General features: G+C 51.4%; 1 protein-coding gene across 1 annotated transcript in view; it reads right to left on the bottom strand.

The window, feature by feature from the left end:
- Positions 1-26423, bottom strand: part of Cfap77 (cilia and flagella associated protein 77) — a 125865-nt gene that overhangs the window by 22618 nt on the left and 76824 nt on the right. The window contains exons 4-5 of the mRNA XM_048432300.3: positions 10793-10898; positions 5164-5265 (exon numbers count right to left, since the gene is read on the bottom strand). Coding sequence (XP_048288257.1) covers positions 5164-5265; positions 10793-10898 — 208 coding nt within the window. The remainder of the gene's footprint in view (positions 1-5163; positions 5266-10792; positions 10899-26423) is intronic.

Raw genomic sequence — 26423 nt, 5'->3', positions numbered from 1 at the left:
GGAAACCCCAGAAAGTGTGATTATGTGAGGTCCCTGCTCCTGTCCCCTCCCAGGCACCTCTTCTGCTGGGGTCTGTTTATAATGAGACAGCTGTTTGTAGGGAGGGTGGTCAGCTGCACCAGGCTTCCAATCCTCCATCCTCTCTGTCCTCCTGATTCCACTTGTGAATGTCCCCTTTCTGCACTCAATGCCCTTCCAGGTAACATCGACGATTCTTACTCCAACTTGAGAGTGACAGGATCCTTAAAATATACCATTGGGAGACTCAGGGAGGGGCTGCAGACCTGGCTCTGTCCTTCGTGCTTGGGTCTGGAAAATGGGATGTCCGGGTTGGACATCTGGTGGCAGGGAGTGGTCCCTCTTTGTGTTAAGTTCTCTGAAGAGGTGGAGGCGGTAGGGTGGACTGGGTGGGAGACACTCTGGGGTTTAACAGAGAGTTAACTTTGCAGCCAGCTATGATTTGTAGGAGAGCTTAAAGGTGGCAGAGAAAATCCTTTTCTTACATTCAGCAGCCTCTCCTAATCGGCTGCTTCTCCGGGTGGCCCTGCTTGGCTGGCTGCAGACGCAGCTCCTCCCCTCCATCTCCAGACCCGCTAAGGAGCCAGAGGCCCAGGAGACCCGAGGCATGGTTAGTCTTCCACAGAGAGAGGAGGCTGATCCCAGCGTCCAGAGCCCAGGAGCTTGTAAATCAGACTGTTAGCTTAGTGGCTTGGGCCATTATTCTAAAGCAGTGGGGCTGAAACCAAAAGCCAGATGAAAATATAGTCAATTTGTTCATACTTTAGTGACTGAAAGACTATGTAATGTTGGTGGGCGTCGGCACTGCAGACAGGCAAGGGCTAGCAGGGAGGATGGAGTGTCTGGCCAGACATGGGGCTGGGGTGCCCCCTTTCTTTGTGTGTGTGTTGTGTGGTGTAGTTGTGTGTGTGTGTGTGATGGGCGTGGTGAACATATGTATACAGCTGCTTGGATGATACCATTGTCATTTATAGGAATTGTCACCTCCTCCCAAATACGGGGCTGCTGGCTAAGTGAAGACTGTGTAAGTGGGGATAACACCTCTCCAGACTCCCCCCCCAACACACTTGTCTGCGTAGCTTCCCATTTGCCAGTCTTGTCACCTCTCTGTCCATCTTGTGCCAATTCAATGGTGGATAATTCCACGGCAGGGGCGGTGGCCAAAGCAATTCTGGCTCATTTGCCACCACGTCTTCAGATTCTGAACAGGATCTGGCGTGGAGGTTTTCAAGAAAAGAACTTGTGAATGAGTGAATGAATGAATGGATGGGTGGATGAGTAAATGAATCAGGAGGAGAGTGAGTGAGTGAGCAGATGGGTAGGTGATGCATGAATGAATGAGTGAATGAATGAATGAACATTCACCTCCCTCCTCGGGGCATGTATTGCCGGCTCACTGTGAGCCAGGAGCTCTGCTTAACTCCACACGTGTGTGCCCTGCCAGAGAACTTCCTTTAGCGTATTTTACAGAACAGAATGTGAATCTCAGAGAGGCAAAGCCATTTGGCAGAGCAAGAGACCATCGCCACGTGACTGCCTGACACTGGGGGCTCTCCCGCACACACAGATACCAAGCCAGGCCATTCTCACCTCCCTGCCTCTGGTCTCCATCCTCCTCTGCTGTCCCTAGAACACACTGTAGACAGCACAAGAGTCCCCAGGACACTGGGAGCAGAGAGTCAGCCCAGTGGCTCTTGCCCTAAGGGTGGGAGGTGATGACTTTGTATCCCACATACGAGAAGTTGAGGAAGACTCCAAGCTAGTCTCCTAATGGTTTGCGGTCTTTTACCTCCAAGAATCCTCGCTCTGCCTCCCACACGGCTCCTTGGCCAGGAAAGAGAAAACCATGGCGTCAGTCCTGAACAGAACACCAGGCTTGAGCCTACTCCTTTTTGGATGTGGAAATTGAGGCTCCAAACTTCCAACCTCTCAACTGGGCCCTCACAATATGAGCACCCCGGCTGGAAGGTTCCAAACCAGTTGCTGGGTAGCCCTCCACCCTGGCACTGTTACCTCCTGCCGACTGCAGGAGACGAAAGATCAGAGACACAGAGACCAGAAAGAAGCTGGGGCCACCAGAGGCCCTGAGTGCCGGGCCCACTATAGGGATGTGCCCTTGCCTCCCTAGGCCATTCCTCACCCCATGGTCCAGAGGTTTTCCCGGCTTCCCTCGTGGCTGGTTGAGAGGGAGCAGAAAGCAGCCGGTCTGACACGGTGACCCAGCCGCGGGGTGGCCGCCCCACCCTGCCTGCTGCTTTTCTATGTGAAAGGTGTTTAATTATTTCTGACAGAGTTCAGCCTCGACATCTGTTCATAAGCGGGGAGGGTCCATTTAGGTTATCCATCACCGTGACAGGTTCAACTTTTTTGGAAGTGCATTTTCCCATCATAATGGAGGCAGGGTGGGGGCATCAGATCAGCGGTGACATGCGACCCAGACAAAGACCCTCCTGGGGCTTCATGTGCCATGAAACGACAGCAGCCTGACCTGGCCCTGGCGGGCTTTCTGAGCACAGACCCTGCGTTGGCATAGGGATGTGGCAGTGCCGGGGCGAATGTGTGGGGAGGAGGGTTTCGTTGTGCCTGTGGGAGGCTTTGGAAATCTTTGGTCATTCTGGGCTAGTTACTCATTCATTCATTCATCCATCCATCCATTCATTTATTCCAAGGATTACTCACTACCTCTTCTGTTGCCAGGCACCCTGCTTAGCTCTGGGGACAAGACTGGGGCCTTGAAGCTTGGTTCTTGTGGACTCCACGCTATGAAGGAAGATGAAGTCTGTCTGGCTAATCACCTGACTGCCAAGTTACTAAGCTCTTCAAAGGGAAGCAGCGAGGCCCGAGGCACCCCTTGGTGAGAAGAGGGGGACCTGGTGGGGTTGCCACAGAGAGGGAGTCTCAGGAGCCCCTGGATTAAGGTAGCTCTGTCCTTAGCATCCACCCTGGTGCTCTGGTACCGACACAATCGTGTTCATCCAACACTGTGCTGCAGGCTCAGCTAATATTGCTCTTGGCCTACGTCCTACAACGACAGCTCTCAGGGGTTTGAGAGCCTGCACTGGGCGGATAATGCCCCTGAGCAGTCCTGCTTCAAGAACCTGGCATGTATGCTGTGTTCCAGGGCCTGCGTGATGGGGGACCGGGGCACCAACTCGTGGGATCCCAGGGATGTCCTTGGAAGACACAGAGGAAAGGCGTGGAGCTCTCCCCTGCCCTTCTGTCTCAACTACTTAGTGTGTTAGCAGCGTGGGCAATGAAGGCACAACCCAAGGATCCAGGCTAGCTGCTCCAGGGGGTGTGGAGATGCTTCGGACCCATTTCACCTGCAAGGCACCGTTGGGGTGTTTGTTCTGAGGATAAAATGGCATTATCTATATCACACTAGCCACACATGACACCTGCCACCAGAAAGAGTTGTCACTACTGGCTCACTGCTTCTCCTAACAGTACCTCAGAAGTCCTAATGAGTAGCAGCGCTCCCCAGACCCCGAGACAAACTCCCTCTCTTGCAAACAGAAACACTGAATTATTTCTACCCTCGAGCTCCTGTCAGGGCCAGCTACTGTAAAATAGAGGCCACCTGGAGGGCATCTTGTGCCTTTGGGACCTGGGGGTCCTGGTGCCCCTCTGGCAATGTCACCCAGACGCCTACATGTACTTGGTCACTGGCATAATAATAACAACAATAAAAAGGCCACAGAGGAAATGAAGCAGAGGAGGGGCCCAGGAGAGGGTTGTGAACAACTGAGTGCAAGCAGAGAGATCTGTGTGGGGCAACGAGAGACGGAGACACTGGAGGGAGGTTTTGCTGTTGAGACTCCGAGCTGACAGGTGCTAAGAAGAGGCAGTGTGGCCGTGACTCCCGCCACCTCCTGATCAGTGTTCGGTCATGTTCTTTCGGTGACATTTACTGTGAGCTCAGCAGAGGCCTGGGCTGATGGGCAGCAGGGCACATGGTCACTGACATATGTCGATGGAGGCCACTTGGGCAGGACACGAGAGGCCACATCCAGCGGGCCAAAGCAGCTTTCCCGCTGAAGCTCAGCAGCTTGTTCAAGTGCATTAGGCTCAGAAAGGCAGCGGCCCCTTCACTGTCTAACGCGCAGTTTCAGGCGGCACAGCCGGGCTGGCTGGCTGGGAATATTGCTTGTGCAGCTGTCTTGATGGGGCCAGGGACGTTCGTCATGACCTTCAAGAAAGACACCTTCTGCCTGGGTTAGGTACACACAGCCCATGGAGCCTCTTGTCCTGAGTGCAACATTTTTAACCCTGCCATGTCCCTCAGCCTGTACAATGCCACTTCTCCCAACCCCCTCACACCCACCGCCCTTGCTGAGCGTGTGTCTCTGCCTGGGTGTTACAGGACCACAGGGGTGAAAGAACACAAGGTCAGCTCTACGGCCAGAGCACAGACTGACGCACTTTATCACGAGTTATCTTCACACAGCACCAACCCCCTCCTTTGGGGGAAACCTGAGATCATTTCCTGTCATCATTCAGGTGGATTAGCAGTGAGGACACACACTTGCTTCCCATCTGGGTACATCCTTCCCTTGTAAGATACATTAGGACCCAGTCACTAGAGTGATGCTTCTACCCAAGACAGCCATCCCATGCTGAGATGACCTGAGATCTCCCAAGACTCTGCCTCTTCCCAGCATTCTCCATGTTTCCTGTCTATAAACCAGGTCACTATCAGCAGGTCGCCCATGGGTGCTTATCAAGAGTCTTAGCTGAGGGCTGATGGGTTGGGGCAGCAGAGACAGGAGGATGCTCAGAAGCTGTGGACCCGTTAGTCTTCTGGACAACCAACCCGAGAATCCACCTGGCTCCAGGTGAGAGCCAAGGAGTGACACACAAGGTTGATCTCATCATGGACGTCTGCACTCACACACACACACACACACACACACACACACACACACACACACGCATATACCCCATCCCTCGTCACACACTAAACACACATTAGAAAAATAGAATTTCTGAGGAGTTCCAAACCTGAATGGAGGAAAAGTTCAGAGATGTCAAGTGGCACCTGTGTCCTGAGCATCGTTGGTCAGAAGCCCACAGAACTCTGCAACAAGTGAGCGTCAGCTAGCCCCAGCTTTGGAGCAGAAAGAGGTGAAGGAAAGGGCCACTGACCTTCTGGAAGTGAGGCATATGCCAGAGAGCATCCAGCCTCACGGGCGGCTTGTACTTCCTCAGCTGACTGCTCCGTGTCTCGTACAGCTTCCCCAGGTACACCTGCAGGCCGGAACAGTGGTGGTGAGATGCTCGCCCTGCTACCTGAGACTTTAGAATTGCCATGGAAACAAACCCTCCGAGCATGTCTGTGGAGGAGGGAAGACTCACACTGAACGTGAGCACTACCATGGCACAGCCTGGGGTCCTGGACCAATGGGAAAAGAGGAAGTGAGCTGAGCAAAGACGTCCATCTCTCCCTGCTTCCTGGTTGATGCAATGTGTGTCCATCTTTGTGTGCTCTCCTCCACGACAGACACATATTCAACAGTGAGCTGGAAGAAATCCTTCCCTCTTCAGGTTGGCTTTGCCATGCATGTCATAGCAACAATACAACTAACACTGCAGGGCAATGACCAAGGAGCTTGGGGCTGGGATTCTTGGATGGCAGGCTAGAGGGTCACTTTCCTCCAGGCTTTGCTCTTTCTTCTAGGCCTTTCCACGGCCCCATCCCACTAGCCATGCCCCGTGTACGGTTCATGGTTGCTTTGATTTCAGGTTGACTATAAAACAAATGGGGTTTACATGAGCAGCTAGGAGGGAGTTGCTCTTAAATCCCTTTCAGCCCTAAAACTAACTTACACAGAACCCTCATATCTGTGTGAGGAAATGTATGGCTCAACAGTAGAGTGTCACTGTCCCATGGAGTAGGTCCATATGATGGCTGCCCAGGAGGAGGAAGGGGGGTGAGTGTCATGATTTCCTCTTTCAAAGGTGGGAGAAGTCCGTTCCTTCTGAGCCCTGATTCTATGCCCACTGATAGGTACGAGCAGATCCATAGCCGGTCATGCAGTCCATGGTGTCTGTCCAGAACTGAGCTGTGTCCATTCCAAACTCACATGGTGCACTCTTGTGTGACTCTGTGTGTAGACAAAGCTCATGAGGGGCAATTAAGGTTAAATGGAGTCAAGGGTGGGTTTCAATCCAGCACAACTAGAGCGCTTAGAACAAGAACTTTTTTGTTTTGTTTTATTTTGTTTGAAACATGGTTTCTCTGTGTATCTCTGGTTGTCCTGAAACTCTGGAGCTCATCCTCTAGATCGGGCTGGCCTCGAATTCACAGAGACCACCTGCCTCTGCCTCCCAAGTGCTGGGATTAAAGGTGTGTGTCACCATCACCCGGGTGTTAACTAGAGCCCTTAGAACAAGGACATGGTGGGGAGGGGGTTGGGGAGATGGCTCAGTGATTAAGAGCACTGGCTGCTCTTCCAGAGGACCTGAATTCAATTCCCAGCACCCACATGCTGGCTCACAACCATCTGTAATAGGACCTAATAGCCTCTTCTGGACTGCAGAGCACTCATACAGAAAATATAAATAAATTTTAAAGAATTAAAAAAAAAGAACAAGGACGTGGGTGATACGTGTTCTACCTCCAGCATGTCAGGACACAGTGGAAGGTGGCCTCAGCAGAAGTCATCCTACTTCTGAATCCTACACGTTTCTATAAATGTTGTGGCACCATTTGAGGCATATGAGCCCACGTTGTGAAATGGCTTTCTCCCTGTTCCTAGAATTTTTCCAACTGTTTTAGCCCAAGACTGTAGACCCCTAGGGCATGGCTTAAAGTGACATAGGAAGCAAACGTCTGTGACAACCAGAGAACTGGAAGAAGGGAAACAGCCGTAGGCTGGATATCCACTCTACCTTCTAGAACAAGGTTGAGACTTTAAGTCAAGGCAGAGAGGCTGTTGTAGTCAGGTGGCCAGGCTGGGCTTAAAATGCAGCAGATAGCCCCATGGTCCTTCCAATGCTCCATTTCCCTAACTGGAAGAGGTGGGCCAAGGCACGGTTCTTGTAGGAGCTGCTCATGGGTGCTGAGGGCAGAGTAGCTAGCCCAAGGTTCACCAGATGGCAGCTGTCACCAAGAACTTCACTGGGGGTCATTGCTGTCTAAGATTCAGGGTACACTCGGCAACCTGCTGGCTTATGGCAAAGGCAGGCTTCTGGGATGTGGGCAATTTGACCTTGAAAACTGACCAAACTGACTGCCTTTTCAAGTCTGGCAAATTGTGATCAGCTCAGCTCAGACAGCAGCCCGAGTACCTGGCAGCTTCACGGGCATATGCAAGACAACACAATTCCTGCAAAGTCTTGGAGCAGGATGCTGGGGAGTTCAGTGGGTAAAGCGCTTGCCAGGCAAGTGTGAGGACCCGAGTTCAGATCCCTGGTCCTCACATAAAAAGCTAGGTGTGGTGTACGTGTCCTCAGCTCTGGGGAAGTGCAGATAGGCAGACGGCAGGGCTGGTGGGCAGAGAGTTTAGAAGAACCAGGGAGTACCATGTTTAGTTAGAGACTGTCTCAAGGTGAGACCAATTGAGGAAGACAGTGTTAACATCTGGCCTCTACATGTATGTCTGTACACCTGAATGCATGTGCGAGACACACACACAATGAACAAGAAGAGAATTCTGAGGCTGCCTTGCCAGTTTCTGGGTGCCTGCTGTCTGCTAGCGCATAGGACTCAGGCATCCCCAGAGAGTTCCTCCAGCTCTCTCATGCTAGCACCCTTTGTCCTGGAGGTGGGACCCGCATCCCAGGAAGGAGGCTCTGCCCTTCTGCTGCAGGGCACTGAGAGACCTCTGAAGGGCTGCTTTCCTATGGAAGGAAGGGACCACCCTGTCTCTGGAAATGCAAGGTACAGAGGAGAATGCGAACACACGTACCTTGCAGGGCCACCATCTTATATTCCGCTGACTTCTCTTTCCCAGGGGAACCCACCACCTCTCAAACCCAGTGAGAAAATACACAGGCCTGTTTCTCTGGGCTTTCTTTGCAACAATTCCTGAGTCGGGGAGTTTTTAATCCATATGCTCTCTTTCTGTTCATTTAAAAATTTTTAAATATTTTAGTACACACACACACACACACACACATATAATGGGGGGCGTGTATACATATGTACAGCTGCCTGCAAAGGCCAGAGATGCTTGATTCCTCTGGAGCTGGAGTGGCACGTCACTGTAAGCCATCAGACATGGGGTCTGGAAACTGAACTCAGGTCCTCTGGAAAAGCAGTATTTTTTCTTAGCCCCTGAGCCATCTCTCCAGACCCCCGTTCATCTCTTTTATCACACAGGCCCCAGCTATGAACCCGGGGTGGATGGAAGGGGAGATATTTTCCTCCCTGAGGCTGGTTCAGCAGGGGTGTGCTTTAGCAGGAGGGGCAGAGGGGCTGCGCCAGGGGAACCAGCTGTTGATTAAAATGTGACACTCCCCCGGGGAGCTATGAAGCAGCTTGAGGCAGCCGTGCTCCCTCTGAAACTGCAGCACCACACAGTGGGTTGACGCTTGAGGTATTAGCAGGCTGACCACGGGCCACTTTAAAAACAGTGCTGGGCTCTCTGATGAGCGCCAGGCCGCTGGGGGACACCCATCCTAAGACTACATGATCCCTTCCTGGGAAGCCTCCCCTGAACCTCAGCTGGGTCCTGGAACCATTTTGCTGATCTCCTGGTGTTCAAGAAGTCAGCAAACAAGGACCCCAGCTTCAAGATGAGCCTGCACTTGGGCAGACACATCTGACCAGAGCTGCTGGAGAGTCATTTCATCTCTCTCGCTTCTCGTGTGTGTGGGTGCTCATACACACATACACACACACACACACACACACACACACACACCTGTGGATGTCAGAGGCTGTTGTCTGGAGTCTTCTTCAATCTCTCTTCACTTTATAAATATATTTTTTTAATTGTAATCTTTTTTTAAATATTTATTTATTATGTATACAATATTCTGTCTGTGTGTATGTCTGTATGAAGAGGGCACCAGACTTCATTACAGATGGTTGTGAGCCACCATGTGGTTGCCGGGAATTGAACTCAGGACCTTTGAAAGAGCAGGCAATGCTCTTAACCACTGAGCCATCTCTCCAGTCCTTCACTTTATATTTTTGAGAGAGTTTTTCACTCAACCTAGAGCTTCCTAATAAAACCCCAGGGAATCCCCCAAACCTGTCAGTACTGGGTACCCGACTTTTAATGTGGGTGCTGGGAATCCAAACTCAGGACCTAATGCTTTCCTGGCAAGTACTGTACCAACTGGGCCGTCTCCCCAGCCTCTGTTGAGTGATTTCTCGGAACCTCAGTGTGTCCGTGAAACAGACTAAGATTCTAGGGTGAGATGTCGACATGTTGGAGTTCTCAGACCCGAGTTCAGGATGTGGGGCACTTGCCGGCCCTCCGAGAAGGGAGCAAGACTCCATGCTGGCGGCGATCATTGCAGCATCTGAGATCTGCATGTTTTGCTTTGTTCTGCTCTCAGGCAGGACTCTCCCGCGGCCCAGGCTGGCCTCAGACTTGCTGTGGCAGGCGAGGCTGGCCTTGAACTCCTGATCCTTCTGCCTCCACTACCCAGGCGCTGTCATGGTGGGTGCATCACACCATACCTGCCTGGTGCTCTCCTTCCAGGGAAATCTAAAAAGCGCAGACTGACTTGACAGACACAGGTTTGGATCAGCTGAGGAGGCACCGTGAACTCCCCCTAAGGCTGAAGTTTGGACTATTTTAAAAGCAGAGAGCCTTCAGGCGCCTTTAACTATGTGAGGCAGAGTAAAGAAAAGCAGGGAGTGTTTTCTGGTTTAAAAAAAAGTCACCACAGAGACTTCCTGTCTGTTGCTAATGACTCACATCTATAGTGGTATATTGTTTGTATTTTAATAAATCTTGCCTGAAACCAGAAAAGCAAAGCAGCTAAGCCACTACCAAGCTGGGCAACCATAGACTAAGCAGACTAAGCCTCTCTATCCTCCCGTTTTATATTCCCTCTAGTGCTGGGATTAAGGGCGCATGACTCCCTAGGACTGGGGTTAAAGGTGTGAGTCACCACCACCTAGACTTGTTTCTGCATTGATCTTGTGTAGCCCAGGCTGGCCTTGAACTCACAGAGATCCATCTGCCTCTGTCTCCCAAATCCTGGGATTAAAGGTGTGTGTCACCATTATCTGACCTCTAGTGGCTTTAGCTTTGCCTCTGGTCTTCAGTACAGTAGCAACTGGGGGAGTCTGGGTGCAACAGGGACCCTGGACCCCACTGCTCTGGCTACCCTGGCTTCTCCACACGGCTTTCTCTGCCTAAGACATAGGATAAGGATGCCTCCTGGGCATCCTTTCCTCCTGTTGAAGAAAACATGCTCTTTAACACACTCTGTAGAAATGGTTCTCTGCCCTGTCATACCAGCCAGTGTGGGGCACACGTCTAGGCTGGTGGAATTGGAGCCTAGTTCCCTCTGTAGGAAGTCAAACGGGTTTAGAGAAAGATATCCATGCAAAAGTTATTGTGACTTGGTCCTAATCGCAGCTGGGAGGTGACAGGGTCTGCTGACTGGTGTCCAGCCATATCTTTCAGAATCCAGAATTAGGTCCAAGGGGGAGCAGACCATCACTGAGATAGGCGCAAATCTGAATTTCCCTGCAGCAGGATGTGCCTAGACCCCAGGCTCCTGCCCCAGCCACATCCACTGATGCTGGCTCGGCTTCCCTCCGCCCCCCACACCAGCTTCAGCCCCTCAGAAGTGAAGGCAGGGCTACCTTCTGTTTCTTCTCCAGTTTGATGGCTTGCTGAGTGGCCTTCTGCTCCTGTACCCACAGCTGCTGGTACCGATGTTGTAACAGGTCAAAGAAGGGTGTGGATGGCCTGTGGGAGGAAGGTTACATAGAGCTTGAGGCCCGGGAATGACCAGACACCCACATACAGAACAGACACTGTTCGGGCTGCAGACCCTCAGACCCTGAACTTTCTGTGACCTCTTGCCTGCCGGAGTAATCAACTTGTTTTCCTATGCTTGCAGCTGCTCTGAGCACAAAACCCTCATAAGTTCCTGATAACAAGGAAGTGGTTTCTGGTGGGCTTGCAGCTGGAAAATCCAGAGAGCTAGGGCGTGGCCGTTAGTCGAGGAGAGCCCTATATAAACTCCCTGGAACACAATAAAATTGGCATTCTTGTCACAAGAGTGACCCATGTCTCTGTGTTTTTTAATCCCCAGACCCTTGCCTGATTGTGGTTCCAGGTGGTGCAGGTGCCACAAGACACCTCTCTCTCTCCAGAGGGCACAAGACCCCACCATCACCAACTGCAGATCACATCACCCTCCCTAAGGCCAGAAAAGGCTTCCTGTAGCACCCAGAAACCCCAGAGAAACAGATCCCATGCTTTGCAAACATGGGGAGCTTTCATGTGTTACCTGGATGGGACAAAGATTCTATCCTTGGGCTGATGTTGGATAGGGTTCATAGGTTCCCTGGACCCTTTATGCTATGCCTCGCCCACCCTGGGCTCTGACCTCAGTCTGCTAAGGCTAGTCTTGCAGAAAACCCCTGTGAAGCAGGTGGTCTAGCCTCAGTGCCTGACTTCCCTGAGGAATGCTCAGGATCCTCATTCCTGGCTTTGTTGTCCATCTCATCATGAATGCTGTCAAGTTGGATGAGCAATACGCTCCCCATCTTTGGGGTCTCTTCTCAGTCAAATTCTATCCCTGTCCTGGAGACTTTGGCTCCACATTCACCAGTCCCACTACCTGGCGAAAGTAATCTCAGCTCTGCACAAGGAACCATCACTTTCTGAAGCAGCACTAGATGGTTTCACTGCTTGCAGCTTGGAACACCAAGACAGTACTGAGTGTTCTGCAGGTACTGTATTCAGGTGCTTTCTGCAGATGCTGTATCCATGTGCTGTCTGCAGGTGCTGTCTACAGATGCTATCTTCAGGTGCTGTCTGCAGGTGCTATCTGCAGGTGCTGTCTACAGATGCTGTCTGCAGGTGCTGTCTGCAGGTGCTGCCTTCAGGTACTGTCTGCAGGTGCTGTCTGCAGGTACTGTCTGCAGATACTGTCTGCAGGTGCTGTCTGCAGATGCCATCCTTTGTCATCTCAGAGGTGAGGAGGAGAGGCTGTTCCCAGAGCAGTATGGGAGCAGCACTCCAAACGAGGTCGGCTGAGCTACACACAAGGCTCAAAGCTAAGTCCTTCTAGAGGGTGTGGGGAGCTAATCCCAGATTGAGGCTGAGCTCTAAAGATAGAATATGCAGGTACTCTGTATAGCAAGGTCTTAAAGAAAGGAGACTGTGGTGAAGCCATTTCCTTTGCCTTCCATCTCTGCGCCCTCGCAGAGCTTCCCGCAGCCCCGTGTCGGGCCAGAGTGTTCAGAGGTTCACCACCTCCATGGTCTCCTTGCAGAGGAAAGCCAAGGAAGACTGCCATTTTCAGCAGAAAACAAGCAGTAGTTACCGGCTATAATGACTGAGTACTTCGGATCTGGATTTGTGGTCTCTTTCTTTATAGTAAGATACCAGCTCCTTTAAAAAAAAATAAGGACATTTAACAGAATGAAAATTGTTTAAGAGATGGGACCTGAAAATTGGGCTAAGCTCTTGAATTTCTATTACTAAAGAAAACTGTAAATAATTTAATCCCAGCATTCAGGAGGCAGAGGCAGGTGAATCTCTGAGTTCGAGGCCAGCCTGGTCTACATGGTGAGTTCCAGGACAGGCTCCAAAGCTACACAGAGAAACTCTGTCTCAAAAAAGAAAAACAAAATGTAAATAAACTAAAAAAAGTGTACAAATGGACAGTGGCCACGTACTAAGGAAGACTCTGATAATAAGTATAGTTCCTGCTCAGGAGGCAGGCCTGTTGCTGTACCACCTTAGCCAGGAAGCAAACCACTGTCTACGGTGATCAGAAAGGAAGCAATCCCACTCTGTCTAAGTTGCAGAAAAATAAAGCAGTACACTCCCATAACCCCAGCATTCAGGAGGTGGAGGCAGAAGAATCAAGTTCAAGGTCACCTTCAGCTGTGTGGTTTTAAAGCCGGCATGGATACATGAAACCCATCTCAACTCCCTACCCTCCAAGAGTTAATTTTTAAAATTTATTTAAAAATAATATTCAAGTTGTGTGCAATGAGGAGAACTCCCTGGCCTAGATACTGAGACCCTGTCTCTAAAAGTATGTGATAATAGAACTGGAGAGATGGCTTAGCAGTTAAGAGCACTGGGAGTAGAGGACCCAGGTTCTGTTCCCAGCACCCCCATGACCACTCACAACCGTCTATAAACCTCAGTTCCAGGCTGGATGTCCTCTTCTGGCTCTCAAGAGCACCAGAGTGTACTCACTCTGTGCACTCACTTGGTACACAGCCATACATGCAGGTGAAATACCCGTACACATATATAAAATTTAAATATATAGTCATAGTTAATTAGAATAATCAATAGAAGTGGGGTGATGCTCATTAGTGATGACTAAAATGGCTATAAGGCTAATAGGAAATGCCTGACAGATGAACTCATGACCTTTGGAAAAGCAGCCAGTGCTCTTAACCACTGAGTCATCTCTTCAGCCCCTTACCCCATTATTCTTATATGTTAGCCACATGGCTCGGTACCTTTTTTAGCAGGGCAATCACATCTTCTGTGGTTGGGACAGGACTGGGGAGGAATGGGCTTTCCTCTTCCCAGAATTCTCCTGTTCTCATTGCCCTGCCTCTCCTTCCTGTCTGGTTGTCCCACCTATACTTCCTGCCTGGCTACTGGCCAATCAGCGTTTATTTAAAACATAATTGACAGAATACAGAATTGTCCCACACCACAGGACGGTGTGGCAGTCACCTCTGAGCTGCATACAGACACCCATCCGGATGGTCATAGCTCTGATGGTTTTGCAAAGCAGTCAGAGTGTCAGAAGCCACTCAAACCTAAGGTGAGGAATAGAGGCAAGCCCAGAAGGCCCAGAAGGGCCAGAGGCTGCAGACCTCTGCCCCTGGGTTTGTTGGATCTGGTCTGTATGGTAGCCCCCAAAGTCTGAAATCATTGTCACCGCTTAGAGATACAGATGTTGATGCTCAGCCTGTGAAGTGTGAGCATGGGGTCCTGAATCCAATCCCCACAATCTCTGGAAATAGCCAATGTGGTGCTGTGCACTGGTGACCCTAGCATTGCGGAGTGGGGGCAAGGGAGACCAGCAGGTCCCTGGCCACCAGCACTAGGGCCAGTGAGGGGCCCTGTCTCAGAAAAACCAAGGTAGACCTCTGAGGAATGACACCCACAGTTGGCCTCTGACCTCCACATGCGTGTACACGCATGCACACCTCCCCCCATGCAAATAGGACATCCGAAGTTTTCTAAACCACCTTTAAGATTGCTGTGAAACTGTGTAAGTTCTGCCCACACAGGCCCGCATTCCCAGTTGGTGTAATTGGCTGGTACTGAGTCCAAGCTGCCACTGGCCCCAGTTCTCAGTCTCTCCCGGTGCCCTGGCACTGGTGAGCTGTAATCCTTGACGGGCCCCTTCAGTGACAGGGTGGCAGCAAAGACAACCAGATAGTCAGCCTGGACCCTAAGTATCCACCCACTTCCCCAGCCTATTGCGCCCTGTCATGAGGGCACAAGAGGACCTGGGAAGCTGGCTAAGCTGGGTTCTATTTAAGAAACGGTCCAAGGCTTTGATTCGCATAGACAGACAGTGGCTCTTTGTTCCTGCCTCCCGTACCCCTGTGGTGACTTTTATTACTTAATTATTACACGCCCCATGCCTCTGAGCAGCCTAATTTATGACTGTGCTTTCTAACGACACTGTGTGCGTAATCTGGAAATATCTACCCCAAGAGGCTGCTCCCAGCGAACAGCCCCACTGTATCCATCACTTCCTACCAGCTCTTCAGCCCTCCCCCAGCCTGGCTGACCGACTCAGCGTCCTGATCTGGCCAGCCTTGGGTAGAGGCAGTGGGGGTTGAGCCAAGGGGAACCTGTGATGCCGTGAGTTATGGCAGGCAGCCCTGGCCTAGGTCCTCCATGGCCACCCACAAGCTGGCTAGTTTCTGTTCTGGCTCATTAACGTGGATAAACAGGTGCAGAGGCTGGCCTGGTGTGGAGAAAACTCAGGCCATAAATTGGATGTTATCGCCTCTGCATGGTCCCCAGTTTGCGAGCTAAGCCTGGACTCGCAGCCGTGGTCCACTAGGCTCAGCTCCCTATTCAACTGCTGGCATTCACTCTACCTGCACCTCCCTAGACTTTCAGCCCTCCTGGATGGAGTTCTTCTCCTTGCCAGGACACACACGTACATAAGCACCCCATATCGTCTCTCCTTTGCGTGTAGACCTCAATTGTGGGGTTACCTCCACTAAGGGCGGTTCCCAGCTACCCTGTCCTAAACAGCCCTGGCTAGGTGTCCTTCCACCTGGCCATAAGCCCGCTTATCCCTCTTCTGGCCCCAATGGACTTCTACCATTGAATGGCAGCCAGCCCCAGAGGGCAGCAACAATTCTGTGCCTGCAGTGAGCTGACAAGGCTCCACCCTGGATAGATATGTGGGGAGTAGCTCTGTTGGTAATAAAGACCCGAGTTAAATCCCCTATTGGGTGTGGTAGTGCACACTTTTAATCCCAGCTCTAAGGAGGTGGAGATAGGTCTGAGGCTGATCTCCAGCCTAGCTGAATCAGTAAGTTCCAGGTCACTTGAGAGACCCTACCTCAGAAAACGCAGTAGACAGCACCAGAGGGTGACAACTGAGGTTAACCTCTCTTCCACACACATGTGTACACATGTACCTGCACAGACAGACAGACAGACAGACAGACACACACACACACACACACACACACACAATGTGGGGGCAGGAAGAATGGAAGGCGGATGGGAAAAGAAATCTTAGGCAAATTTTCGACAGATGCACTTTCCTTAGTTTGCTCAGTATGAATAGGTGGCATGTGTGTCATGGTGAGTTACCAGATTAAACTGGTAGAATTGGCCTTCAGGGAGGATGCCTGCCTTCTCATGGGTGGAATGGTGCCAGACACTGAGCATCTTAGACAGAACAACTACCAAACAGACCCAAGTTCCTCCACGTAAGTCCCACACATTAAAAGAGAAAGTGCTAGCCGGGCGGTGGTGGCGCACGCCTTTAATCCCAGCACTCGGGAGGCAGAGGCAGGCGGATCTCTATGAGTTCGAGGCCAGCCTGGTCTACAAGAGCTAGCTCCAGGACAGGCTCCAAAGCTATGGAGAAACCCAGTCTTGAAAAAAACAAAACAAAACAAAAACGAGAGAGAGAGAGAGAGAGAGAGAGAGAGAGAGAGAGAGAGCTCGCTCAAGTGGAGCTCAGTTTAAATATAAAACAGACGCTGTCGAGTGCACAGGAGAAAACCTTTGCAATTTAGAGCTAGGTAAAGACTATTGATTCATTTAGGATTTTCAGATGGAGTCTCATGTATAGCTGAGGATGACTTTGAACTTCTGGTTCCCTGGCCTCCATCTCCTAAGTAGTGGGCATGCCTGTAAAGGAATGAGGCGCCATGGTGGTTCTGTGCAGAGCTGGGGCATCCAACTAGAACATTCTGCTTGCTAGGCTAGTGCTCTACCCACAGATCCACGTGCTCTGCAAACCCCATCCCTGGTTCTTGACCTTTCTAGGAGGCCTTGTTAGGAATCAGTTACCCCATTTTCTTCTGCAGGCGTCATTGTTGCTATGTTACAGTTCACTTATTTTTGTGCTTGTTTTGTGTGTGGGTTTTGGGGTTTTTTTGTTTGTTTGTTTCTTTTTTAAGTTCAGCTTTTTTATTGTAGCTCTTTCTAACTGCAACATGAATGATTTTGCCACAGGCCGAGGCCCCTGTGGTAACAATTACAGCTGCCCTTCCTGCGCACCTCTCTTTTGAGGAGCCAGAGGGGTTCACACAGAAAAGCTTAATTATTTATCCTCACTAAATGTGCACAGGAAAGGGTGGTACCGGGGCAACCGGTGCCCAGAGAGGTCAAACAGCTTGCCCAGGGTCACGCAGCACGAACAGCAGCTAAGCTTGAACTCCCAGCCCTCCAGCTAGAGATGCCACCGCCCAGCAAATGCTAATCAGCATTCACCAAGGGCAGTAGATGCCATGAACGAGGCTGGCCAGCCAGCTACACCCGGAGGCCAGGTGCAGGGTTCCCTTCACAGGAGACCCAAGACTTTCACAGCACTGCTTCTATTACCAGATGCTATGTCTCCGGGTCCCCCGCCCACCCCACCCAGGAGCTGAGATTTTAGGGGAGATTCCTTGCTGTCCCTTCCTGCTGTCCTCGGGATACACGGTTCCATTTCTAAGGTGCCTCTGGTCATCTCTCAGCTGACCCCTGTCTTCCTAATCCCCAAGGGCTCCCTGAATGTCCTCTGCTTCCTCCTCCCAGGAATCTTCTTTCCCTTGGCCTGCACCTCCAGCCCCCAGGCTGCACAGGGTGAGTAGACACCAGTCCCAATGGTGGGGAACAGCGTCTGCCTTTTCCACCCTGTTCTAATCAGCTTTCCTAGGTCATTCTCTGTGAATCTCCAGGCTGAAGTTGGAGTTGTACTCTGTCCAAGAGTATCCAGTTTGCAGCCCAAGATAGCTATGAGTTCAGCCCAACACAAAATCCTAAGCTTACTTAAACCATGAGGGACTCATGTGTTGTAGGAAGTCTTACAGCTTGTGGTTACCCGCCTACTGGGGCGTGGCCTCTTAGACCATATATGCTGATGCAGAGCCTGCATCAGCCCCCTTTTTCCTCCTTGCCTGTGAAATCCTCATGACAGCCGACATACAGACCTCAGACAGACCTCCAGGGTCTCTCTACCCCTGGAGGCTGGCCAGGCCCTCGTGAGCATGAGTGTGGGGGGTAGAGTCACGGACACCTGTGGCTCTCAGCCATTCATATTAGATCTTGAAAAACATGCCCCAAAGCCATCTGGGTGGGCTGTTCGATTCTGTGCCTTGGGAGTCCCAAGGTCAAGGTCTGAGGCTTCAGGGACGGCAGTGGGAGGAGGGCAGGACAGCCCTGGGGATGGCAGGGTCTGTCCAGTTATCCAGGTATTTGAAGCTCTTCTGAGTTCAGAGAGAGAAGAGGCAGGGGAGGGAGGGAGTGGTGTACATAGGTCTGGGAGGGTCAGGAAGAACTGAGCCAGGTCCATGTCAGACTTGGGGAGCCTGGTGAGACCAGGGTCCCCCCAGCAAGGGGAAGAGACTGACTGCAAGGAGATGCTGGGGCTTTAGGGGAATGAAAATGTGCTCTATTGTCTCTGAATATTAAGGCTTAGAGATGTACTGATCCACAACGGGGCGCCTGCCCTGGGCCCTGCTGCTTCCCCTGCTTCTCAGGTCAGCTAGAGACTGGCCCACGGGTGCTCACGCCGCATCTGCTGAGGTGATCGAGCCACTGCTAAGAGCTCTGACAAATCCTTCGCTCTAACCTGGAAGGAACCTTCAGAGAAGTCCCTTCAGGCCCTGCTGCTCCGCTCTTAGCCACACCGTGTCACAGTTAAGTCTAATGGTCCAAAAAGTGGGGGCCAAATGAAGAAAAATCAGCTCTGGCTGCAGGTGCGCCTTGAGAAGGTTGAGCTTCGCCCCATCAAATCCACCTTCAAAGCGGCGCGATTGCTACCCCAGACCAAGGCTTGATCTCCAATGAAGGCTCGGGGTGAGCACACAAGGGAGATGGAGGGGATCATTTGCAAACGTTAGGTTGACATGGGTGCAGTGTGGTGCAGGGTGGGCACAAATGAGGACTGACAGCTCTGATTTGCCCGCCGCCTCCGTGCGAGAGCTCTGTGGATCAGAGGGGCCCTCTCATGGAAACTCATCTTCATCCGCGGTGCTCATTAAAACTTTGCCAAGCCCAGAACTTGGCGGGAGCCGGGAAAGTGAAGACGCCTTCTGAGGGACTTTAGGTACACATTTGTTGAAAGGTGTTTAAGAAGGAGATTCGGGTCTGACAAACTGGATTCGGTGCAGCGCTCCGTTCACAGCGGGCTAAAATAATTGGTCATCAGTGACTACTAATTCCGTTTAGTAGCCAGAGGCGATTTTTTTCTTCCGAGAAAATCAATGACAGCACGGAGGTCTGTTCAATGTGATTCCACTCCAGATGGGCCCTTCTTTCACGCTTGACGCCTCTTCCAGTGGAGACAGCTATTTTGTTAAAATAAAATTAAAATCCGTCCCTACTATGCCAGCGGCTTGCTGTTCCCGGGGAGCCAGGAGCTATTGGCATGGGCTTTTACACAGCCTCAAGGGGATGAGGAGGTGGACAATGAGTCAAGTGTGGTGGCTCATGCTTGGAAATCTAGCTATCGGGAAGATGAGGCAGGAGGATTGATGCAAATTTGAGGCTAGCCTGGTCTACATATGGAGCCTGAGACTAGTCAACAAAGCGAGATCCTGTTTCAGAAGAAATTGAAAAAGAAAGAGAAAACCAGACAGTGTCCTCCATCTGGCCCTTGTACAGTCCGTGGTCTTTGACTGTGAGCCAAGCACTTTGGAGAGAGGGAGGTTTGGTGGGTTGTGCTTCTCTTCTGGTTTGGAGCACAACCCAGCCCTCATGGTAGGACACGCCCTTGCCAGCATTCAAGAGACAGAAGCAGGCAGATCTCTGACGAGGGGCCAGCCTCATTGACATAGTGAATTTCAGGACTACACAGTAAGACCCTGTCTTAACAACAACAACAAAAACACATAGCCCAAGACAGTGCCATCTAAAGAGACCGCTTGCCCTCTCTCACTCCTGGGACTTACCCCAAGCCCAGGTGTGGCTTCCAGGGATGGCCCCATAATTCTAGACGGCACAGTGGCTAGCCAGGGTGCCTTCCTTCTCTGCAGATTGGAGGCTACCTTAGGCTCACGGTGCGGCTTCTGAGGACCTGTAAGGACTCTGTTCCCGGAGGACTTGGCAAGCCCACCCACCCCGGCACCAGTCCTCCTTTTCTCCCCCTGCACCCTGCCTCAAGTCTGGGGAGCCGGCTCCGTCAATGACGTCAGTGAGGTCACGAGAACCTGGGTTGAATTCGGGAAATCACGTGGAAAGGAGGGCATGGTGGCACGGGCTTGTCAGCCCATCACTGAGGAGGTGGAACTAAGACTAGCCCTGGAGCTCACTGGCCAGCACACACACACACATACACACACATACACACACACACCACACATACACATACTCTACACACACGCCACACACAGACAGTTCACACACTACACACACATACTCTATACACACACTCACACACCACATACATACCTTCTTTCACACACAGATAAAAACGTTCACATACTACATACACACACACACACACACACACACCACATACATACTCTCTCTTACACACACGCATACAAACATTCACACACTACACACAACACAGACACTTTACACTCACACTCACATACACACACCACACACACCATATACATACCTTCTCTCTCATACACATAAAAACATTCACACACTACAAACTCTCTCTCACACACACCACAAACAGGCATTCCACACACACATAGACTCACACACCACACATACACACACACCACACACTACTCTCACACACACACTCACATACCATACACATACTCTCCCTCACACACACATACATACATACACACATTCACACACCACACACATATACACGCACAACACATACATACACACACACTCACATACACAACACACACATACAAACACATACACATATATGCACACATACACACATGCATTTCCACCAAGATCACTGTAGCATTAAGATTTAACACAGACCTCCATCCTGTGCATTCATAGCCCAGCTTCCCCTGACCATAATATCTTGTAACCCTGAAGCAAAATGCCACACTCAGAATGGTGGCATTGCTATGGCCCACTGACATGACTTGGATTTTCCTGCTTTTTACCTGTACCGTCTTACCTGCTGACATTTCCAAATGTCAATATATGTCTGAGGTGCAGAGACAAAAGCTTTGGCAGGAGAGCATAGTTCAAGGCCTGGGCAATACAGTAAGACCATTGCCTTCAATTAAAAAAAAAAATTATCTGGTGCTGTTGTTAGAGGAGACGTGAGCTTCAGTTTGGCACATCTCCACCTGGCACATCTCCATCGCTCCTTATTCCTGTACCCAGGGCCAGCTTCCCCCATTCATCTGCAACGTCATGGCTCTTGACCTACGTCTCTGCCTTTTATATAACATAAATACTTCATGTTGCTATCTTCTCAAAAGCTCAAAGAACTATTTAGAGATTAATTTGTATCTGTGTTTCTGTTGTGTGCAAAGGCTGCATTCATCAGACTGAGAGTTCAGAACTGGAACCCACTGAGATCAAGCAGTGGATGCAGGACTCGGGAGCAGAGAATTCGGTGCTCTTTGGAGGTTTTGAGCCCTGAGAGAGGTTTCCATTGTTTGAAATGGTTTAAATGTATTTAAACTTGATCCCCAGGGGCTGGAGAGATGGCTCAGTGGTTAAGAGCACTGATTTCCCTTTCAGAAGACCTGGATTCAATTCCCAGCACCCACACATGGCAGCTCACAGCTGCCTGTACCTCCAGTTCCACGATCTGACATTTTCACATAGACATACATTCAGAAAAAACACCAATACACACAAATTTTTTTATAAAAAAAAATGAAAACTACATCCCCAAATCCAGTTTATGACATTTGAAGGTCATTAGGGTCATTAGGGTCAGATGACATTATGAGGTGACTCCCACCCCTGGCCCTGTGATATAGAAGGAGGGCTCTTGCCACATGCTGGCTGGCACCATGTACAGCTCAAGCCCAGACTGTTAACATTGCCCCACCTCAGGCACCACTGAGCGGGCACTGGAGTGGGGAGAAGGATGGAGAGCCCTTGAAGGTGGCTAAGCAGGATGAAGTAGGGTCTGTGTGTCCATCTGGTCCAGGAGGTAAGTTACAAAGGCCCAACCTACTTTCAGGGACCCATAAAATGGTTTTCTATTTCTTTTAAAATCAGCTTGGAGGGTTGGAGAGATGGCTCAGTGATTAAGAGCATTTGTCTGCCCTTCCAAAGATCCTGAGTTCAATTCCCGGCAACCACATGGTGGCTCACAACCATCTGTAATGAGGTCTGGTGCCCTCTTCTGGCCTGCAAGGCACACACAGAGACAGAAAATTGTATGCATAATAAATAAATTAATATTAAAAAAATCAGCTTGGAATCTACCTCCCCTCACCCCAGCAGAACCAGAAGTATCACAGACTTATGTGAATGGAAGAAATGGCTCCAGAAGGCAGGGGTGTCCCGGGGCCCACAGAAGCCCTCCTATAAGGCTGAGGAAGAGGATGGACACCTCTCACTTCTCTAACGCATGCCAGCCCACTTCATCAGGCTGGGTCAGAAGTCACCTTGCTTCTACTGTCCAAACTGGAGACACTCGGGAGAGAAGATGAAGGCCACAGAGAGGTGTGACTGGAGGAAGACCGAGTCCATTGGGTGCCTGTCTGGTAAGAGCTGGGACCTGAAGTTGAGCTCCAGAGCTCCAGGAGAAGAGCAAAGTGTGGGGCTCGTTCTTAATCCGAGCGCCGGGGAAACGGAGACAGATCTCTGGGGCTCCATGGTCAGTCAGATTGACCTACTGGGTTAGCGAGAGGCACCGCCTTGAGAAAACAAGGTGCCTGAGGTGTGACACCCCTGGCCTCCATGCCACACTGTCACACAAATGCGCACACACGCTCACACACACACACACACACACACACACACACACACACACGCGCGCACACACACACAAAGGCAGAGAGATGCCTGTGTGTCAGGTGGGACCTTCCAACTCTCTAGCCTGGGCAGAGCCAAGGAATCTATAGATTCCTAGGGTACGCTCCACCCCTAGACCTAGGATTTTGTGAAGGTTGCCACTCTGAGCCATTCCCTACAGAGGACTCTAACCTTGCTGACCATCTGTCTCTTGTAGGAACTGAGGAGGGCTGGTCAGCCCCCACACCCATCCTCCTGCCTTGGTTTTCTGTTGTACAACAGAAAGGGCGGTGACCAGGCCCTGGTAGGACTTTGAGAGCTATTAGATGCCAAGATCTCTGGGCTCACAGGTTACTTCTTAATTGTTTGTGGGTTTAACATAAAAGCTAACGATGGAGGGGGAGGCACCATCCCAGCATTGTCCTGGCTTCTAGAGTGCCTAGGGCGTCCTTTGCGACTTGTTAGCATTGTCATCAGGGCGATTCAGTGGCAGCTCTCGCACACGTGTCCACCCCAGGGTGGCAGAGGCCTTGGGCTCAAGTGGGAAGGAAGGTGGCCTAGAAGCACATTCTCCAGAGGCCTGGAAAATTCACCATGGGAGCTCCTGGTGGCACCTGGGGGCAAGAGGAGAAGCAGCCGATCACCCCTCCAGGATCGGTGGGAACATAGAGCAGTGTGTTGGGCAATGGAAACCAGTTCTCATCCAAAGCACACAACTCACAGCAGTCTGGCTTTTCTGCCCCTGTGCTACAAGGGGAGCCAAGCTCGCCAGGCCCCAGCAGCCTCTGGATGGTGTGGAGAGTGTAGCGTGCTGCAGAGGGAGGAGAGACCAGCAGCTGGGAGGTTGGTCCCTAGCCCACTTTGCGCTGGCCTCCAGCTCTCGGGGAAGCCTCACTGGGAAAGCTGAAGCAGAGCTGGCAGCGCGGGAGGAGACAGCCAGCCTTGTTAGCGCTGACCTTGGCACCCAGCAGCTCCTGATGGATGGGGTTCGGCCTGGACAGGCCCCATGGGAGCCGCAGACGATCCATTACAGGCCCCCTGTTCCCCATACCGCAAGCAGCGGGCTGGGGATAAATCTCTGTCTGGGCAGCCAGAGAGCCAAAGGGGAACACAGCGCAGCATGAAAAATGTCTCTGTCTTGGCTCTAGCTACGAAGCCCATGAGAACGGCAAGGAGGGAGTACCCCAAAGAGGCAGGAACCCCAACTGTAACCATATCTCAGGTCACTGCTCAGTCTGGACCCCATTCGGTCTGAGTCTTTAGAGACTGCAGCCCTAAGGACAAGGGACTCCTGGCCCTGGCTGGGCAGCTGAACGGATCCAGATGCTAGCCAGAACCACCTCTGGAATCCCCTGTGGCCTTTCATGAGAGAACAGACCTCCGTGCCTCAGTTTGCAGCACTCAGTACAGGAGCTGCCTGGAGAATCAGTGGCTTTGTTCCAGAGAAAGCTGAGTCCTTGGAAATGAGCTCAGAGTCGTGCTGAAAATTGTAACCAACTGTTCCAAGCACATTTGGCTGTTGGGGTCGCACAACTGCACCAGGCCACCCTCATCACTACAGCCACAGCTCAGATGAGGCCAACGTTCTCTCCCGCAGAGTCTTGCTCTTCCTCCTGGAAGCCTGTGTGTACAGTCACCATGGAGGGAGGCTTGGCTTAACCCTGGCACCACCACCAACTGGCTCTGTGGCCTTGGTTGGCTTCCGCATTGCCAGAATAGGGAGGTTAGTTCCCACTCGTTGACTTGTTAGTGGTTAACGAGATAATGGGTAGGGGCTGCTCACTGCTGCACCCAAAGGTCACATAGGGAAGACAGCAGGAATACCAGCCAGGAGTGTGGCCCCAGACTCAGTGGTCCTGTGTGGGTCTCTCAAGCCCCTCCATTGTCTTTGTCATGGCCTCAGGAAGTTGAGGCCAGATGTATTGTCTCCTTTGGATCTCTTCCCAATCAACAGCAGAACTCCACTCTTGGCACTCCCTGTCCCACACACTGTCCTGGCAGCTGCCTCTGGTTACTGTACTGTTGGGAGACCTTCTAAATGTATAGTGCCGTTGTCATTGTCTTCTTCCTCCTGCTCTTCCTTCTCTCTCTCTCTCTCTCTCTCTCTCTCTCTCTCTCTCTCTCTCTTCCCCTCCCTCCCCCCACTCTCTTTCTTTTGTGACAAAGGTTTGCATATAGTCTGGGCTGGCCTTAAACTCCTTATGTAGCTGAAGATGATCTTGAACGTCTCATCCTTCTGCCTCCACTTCCCAAGTGCTAGGGTTACAGCCATGTATCACCACCATGCCTGGTTTTGTCCAGTGTTGGGGATGATCAAACCTAGGACTTTGCCATGTCAGGCAAGCGAACTACCAATTGAGCCACTGTCCCCCAGGTCTGCCTGGCATTTTTTAACGTGATGCTCCAGGTATGAACCAAACAGCAATGGGTCACCTCGGGTTTTTTGCTTTTGTTTTTGTTTTTATTTCTTCCTCTAATAATGCGGCCAAGGGACACCAAGCCGCTCGCCCATCAGCAGAGTCTGTGAAGTGATGCGGGAGTGCCTGTCTCTTCTGTCCCTTCTCAGAGTCTCAGGTGGACTCTCTACTTTCAGTCACTGTCTCGAAGCCGGAAACAGACCTGGATCACATTTTTCCTCCAACAGAAACTTAACCAGGACCTGCGTTGCATGAGCCAGCCAAAGACTAAGGTCCTGATGACACTTTTCTTTCTTTGCTGTGTTGGGGATGGAACCCCAAGTGTCTGTTCACCCAGTGGCAGTGGGTGATGAAACTGACGTTGTCTCAGCCTTCTGGGGCCTGAGCAACCAACCGGAAGGGAAAAGCTGTGGTGTGAGGCAAGCTGGATCCTGGGAAGGACCCACAGTTGCATGTGCCTCCCAGCTCCCAGCTGGGTCTTCCCAGATCTCCTGGCTCCCCCTTGCGGTCAGCCAGGCCCCTCAGCAGCCACAGAGCCCTGCCTATGACAGCTAAGCATCTCCTCCCTTCCCAGGACTTTGGGTGTCTGGCTTGGATTTGGGTATTGGCTCCAGCAGAAGCAAAATACGGCAGTGTGATTGATGGGCCCACCGTAAATTTGATAAATAAATCAGCTTGGCAGAGAGATTCACAAGGCCTGTCAGGCGGGTGGCATTTATTTAACAGCCTATGAAACTTCTTCCATTCTTCAGGCGCGTCTCCTCAGGCTGGTGATGCCTGAGGACAGGGAAGAGCACCTGCAGAAAGCCCCTGCTTCTTATTTCCCCGCCAGCCCAACGCTTTCAGCTCCCTGATCTGTCTGTCCAGGTCAGACTAGTGGGGGTGAACCAAGACCTCTGGGGAAGGAGTGCATTGCTACAGGCTCGATATTCGGATCTTAGTGTGGTCTTGTGACCCTGCATTCACTCAGGCAACATTTACCAAAGGTCTTTTCAGCCAAGAGCCCCTAGTTGGAACTGGGGAGCGTGAGACAGGCAGAGGCAAGCCTTGAGCTGCCAGTGCGGTAAAGTCCTGAAACGTGCTCGCGCAGGGTCAGAGTCTGTCGGAAGTGGGAGTCACAGAAGGAGAGGAGGAAGGAGGTGATGCGTGCGGTGTGGTCCCCTAGCCCAGGACTGAATTGGAAGCTGGGGAGTCTTTAAAAGCCTAACTGGATGCCAAATGAACATATCCCCTCCCGAGCTGGTTAGCAGGTAATGTGCCACAC

The sequence above is a fragment of the Myodes glareolus genome, chromosome 21 (assembly GCF_982192425.1).
Source record: "Myodes glareolus chromosome 21, mMyoGla1.1, whole genome shotgun sequence".
Taxonomy (NCBI): domain Eukaryota; kingdom Metazoa; phylum Chordata; class Mammalia; order Rodentia; family Cricetidae; genus Myodes; species Myodes glareolus.
This window is presented reverse-complemented; position numbering and strand designations above follow the sequence as displayed.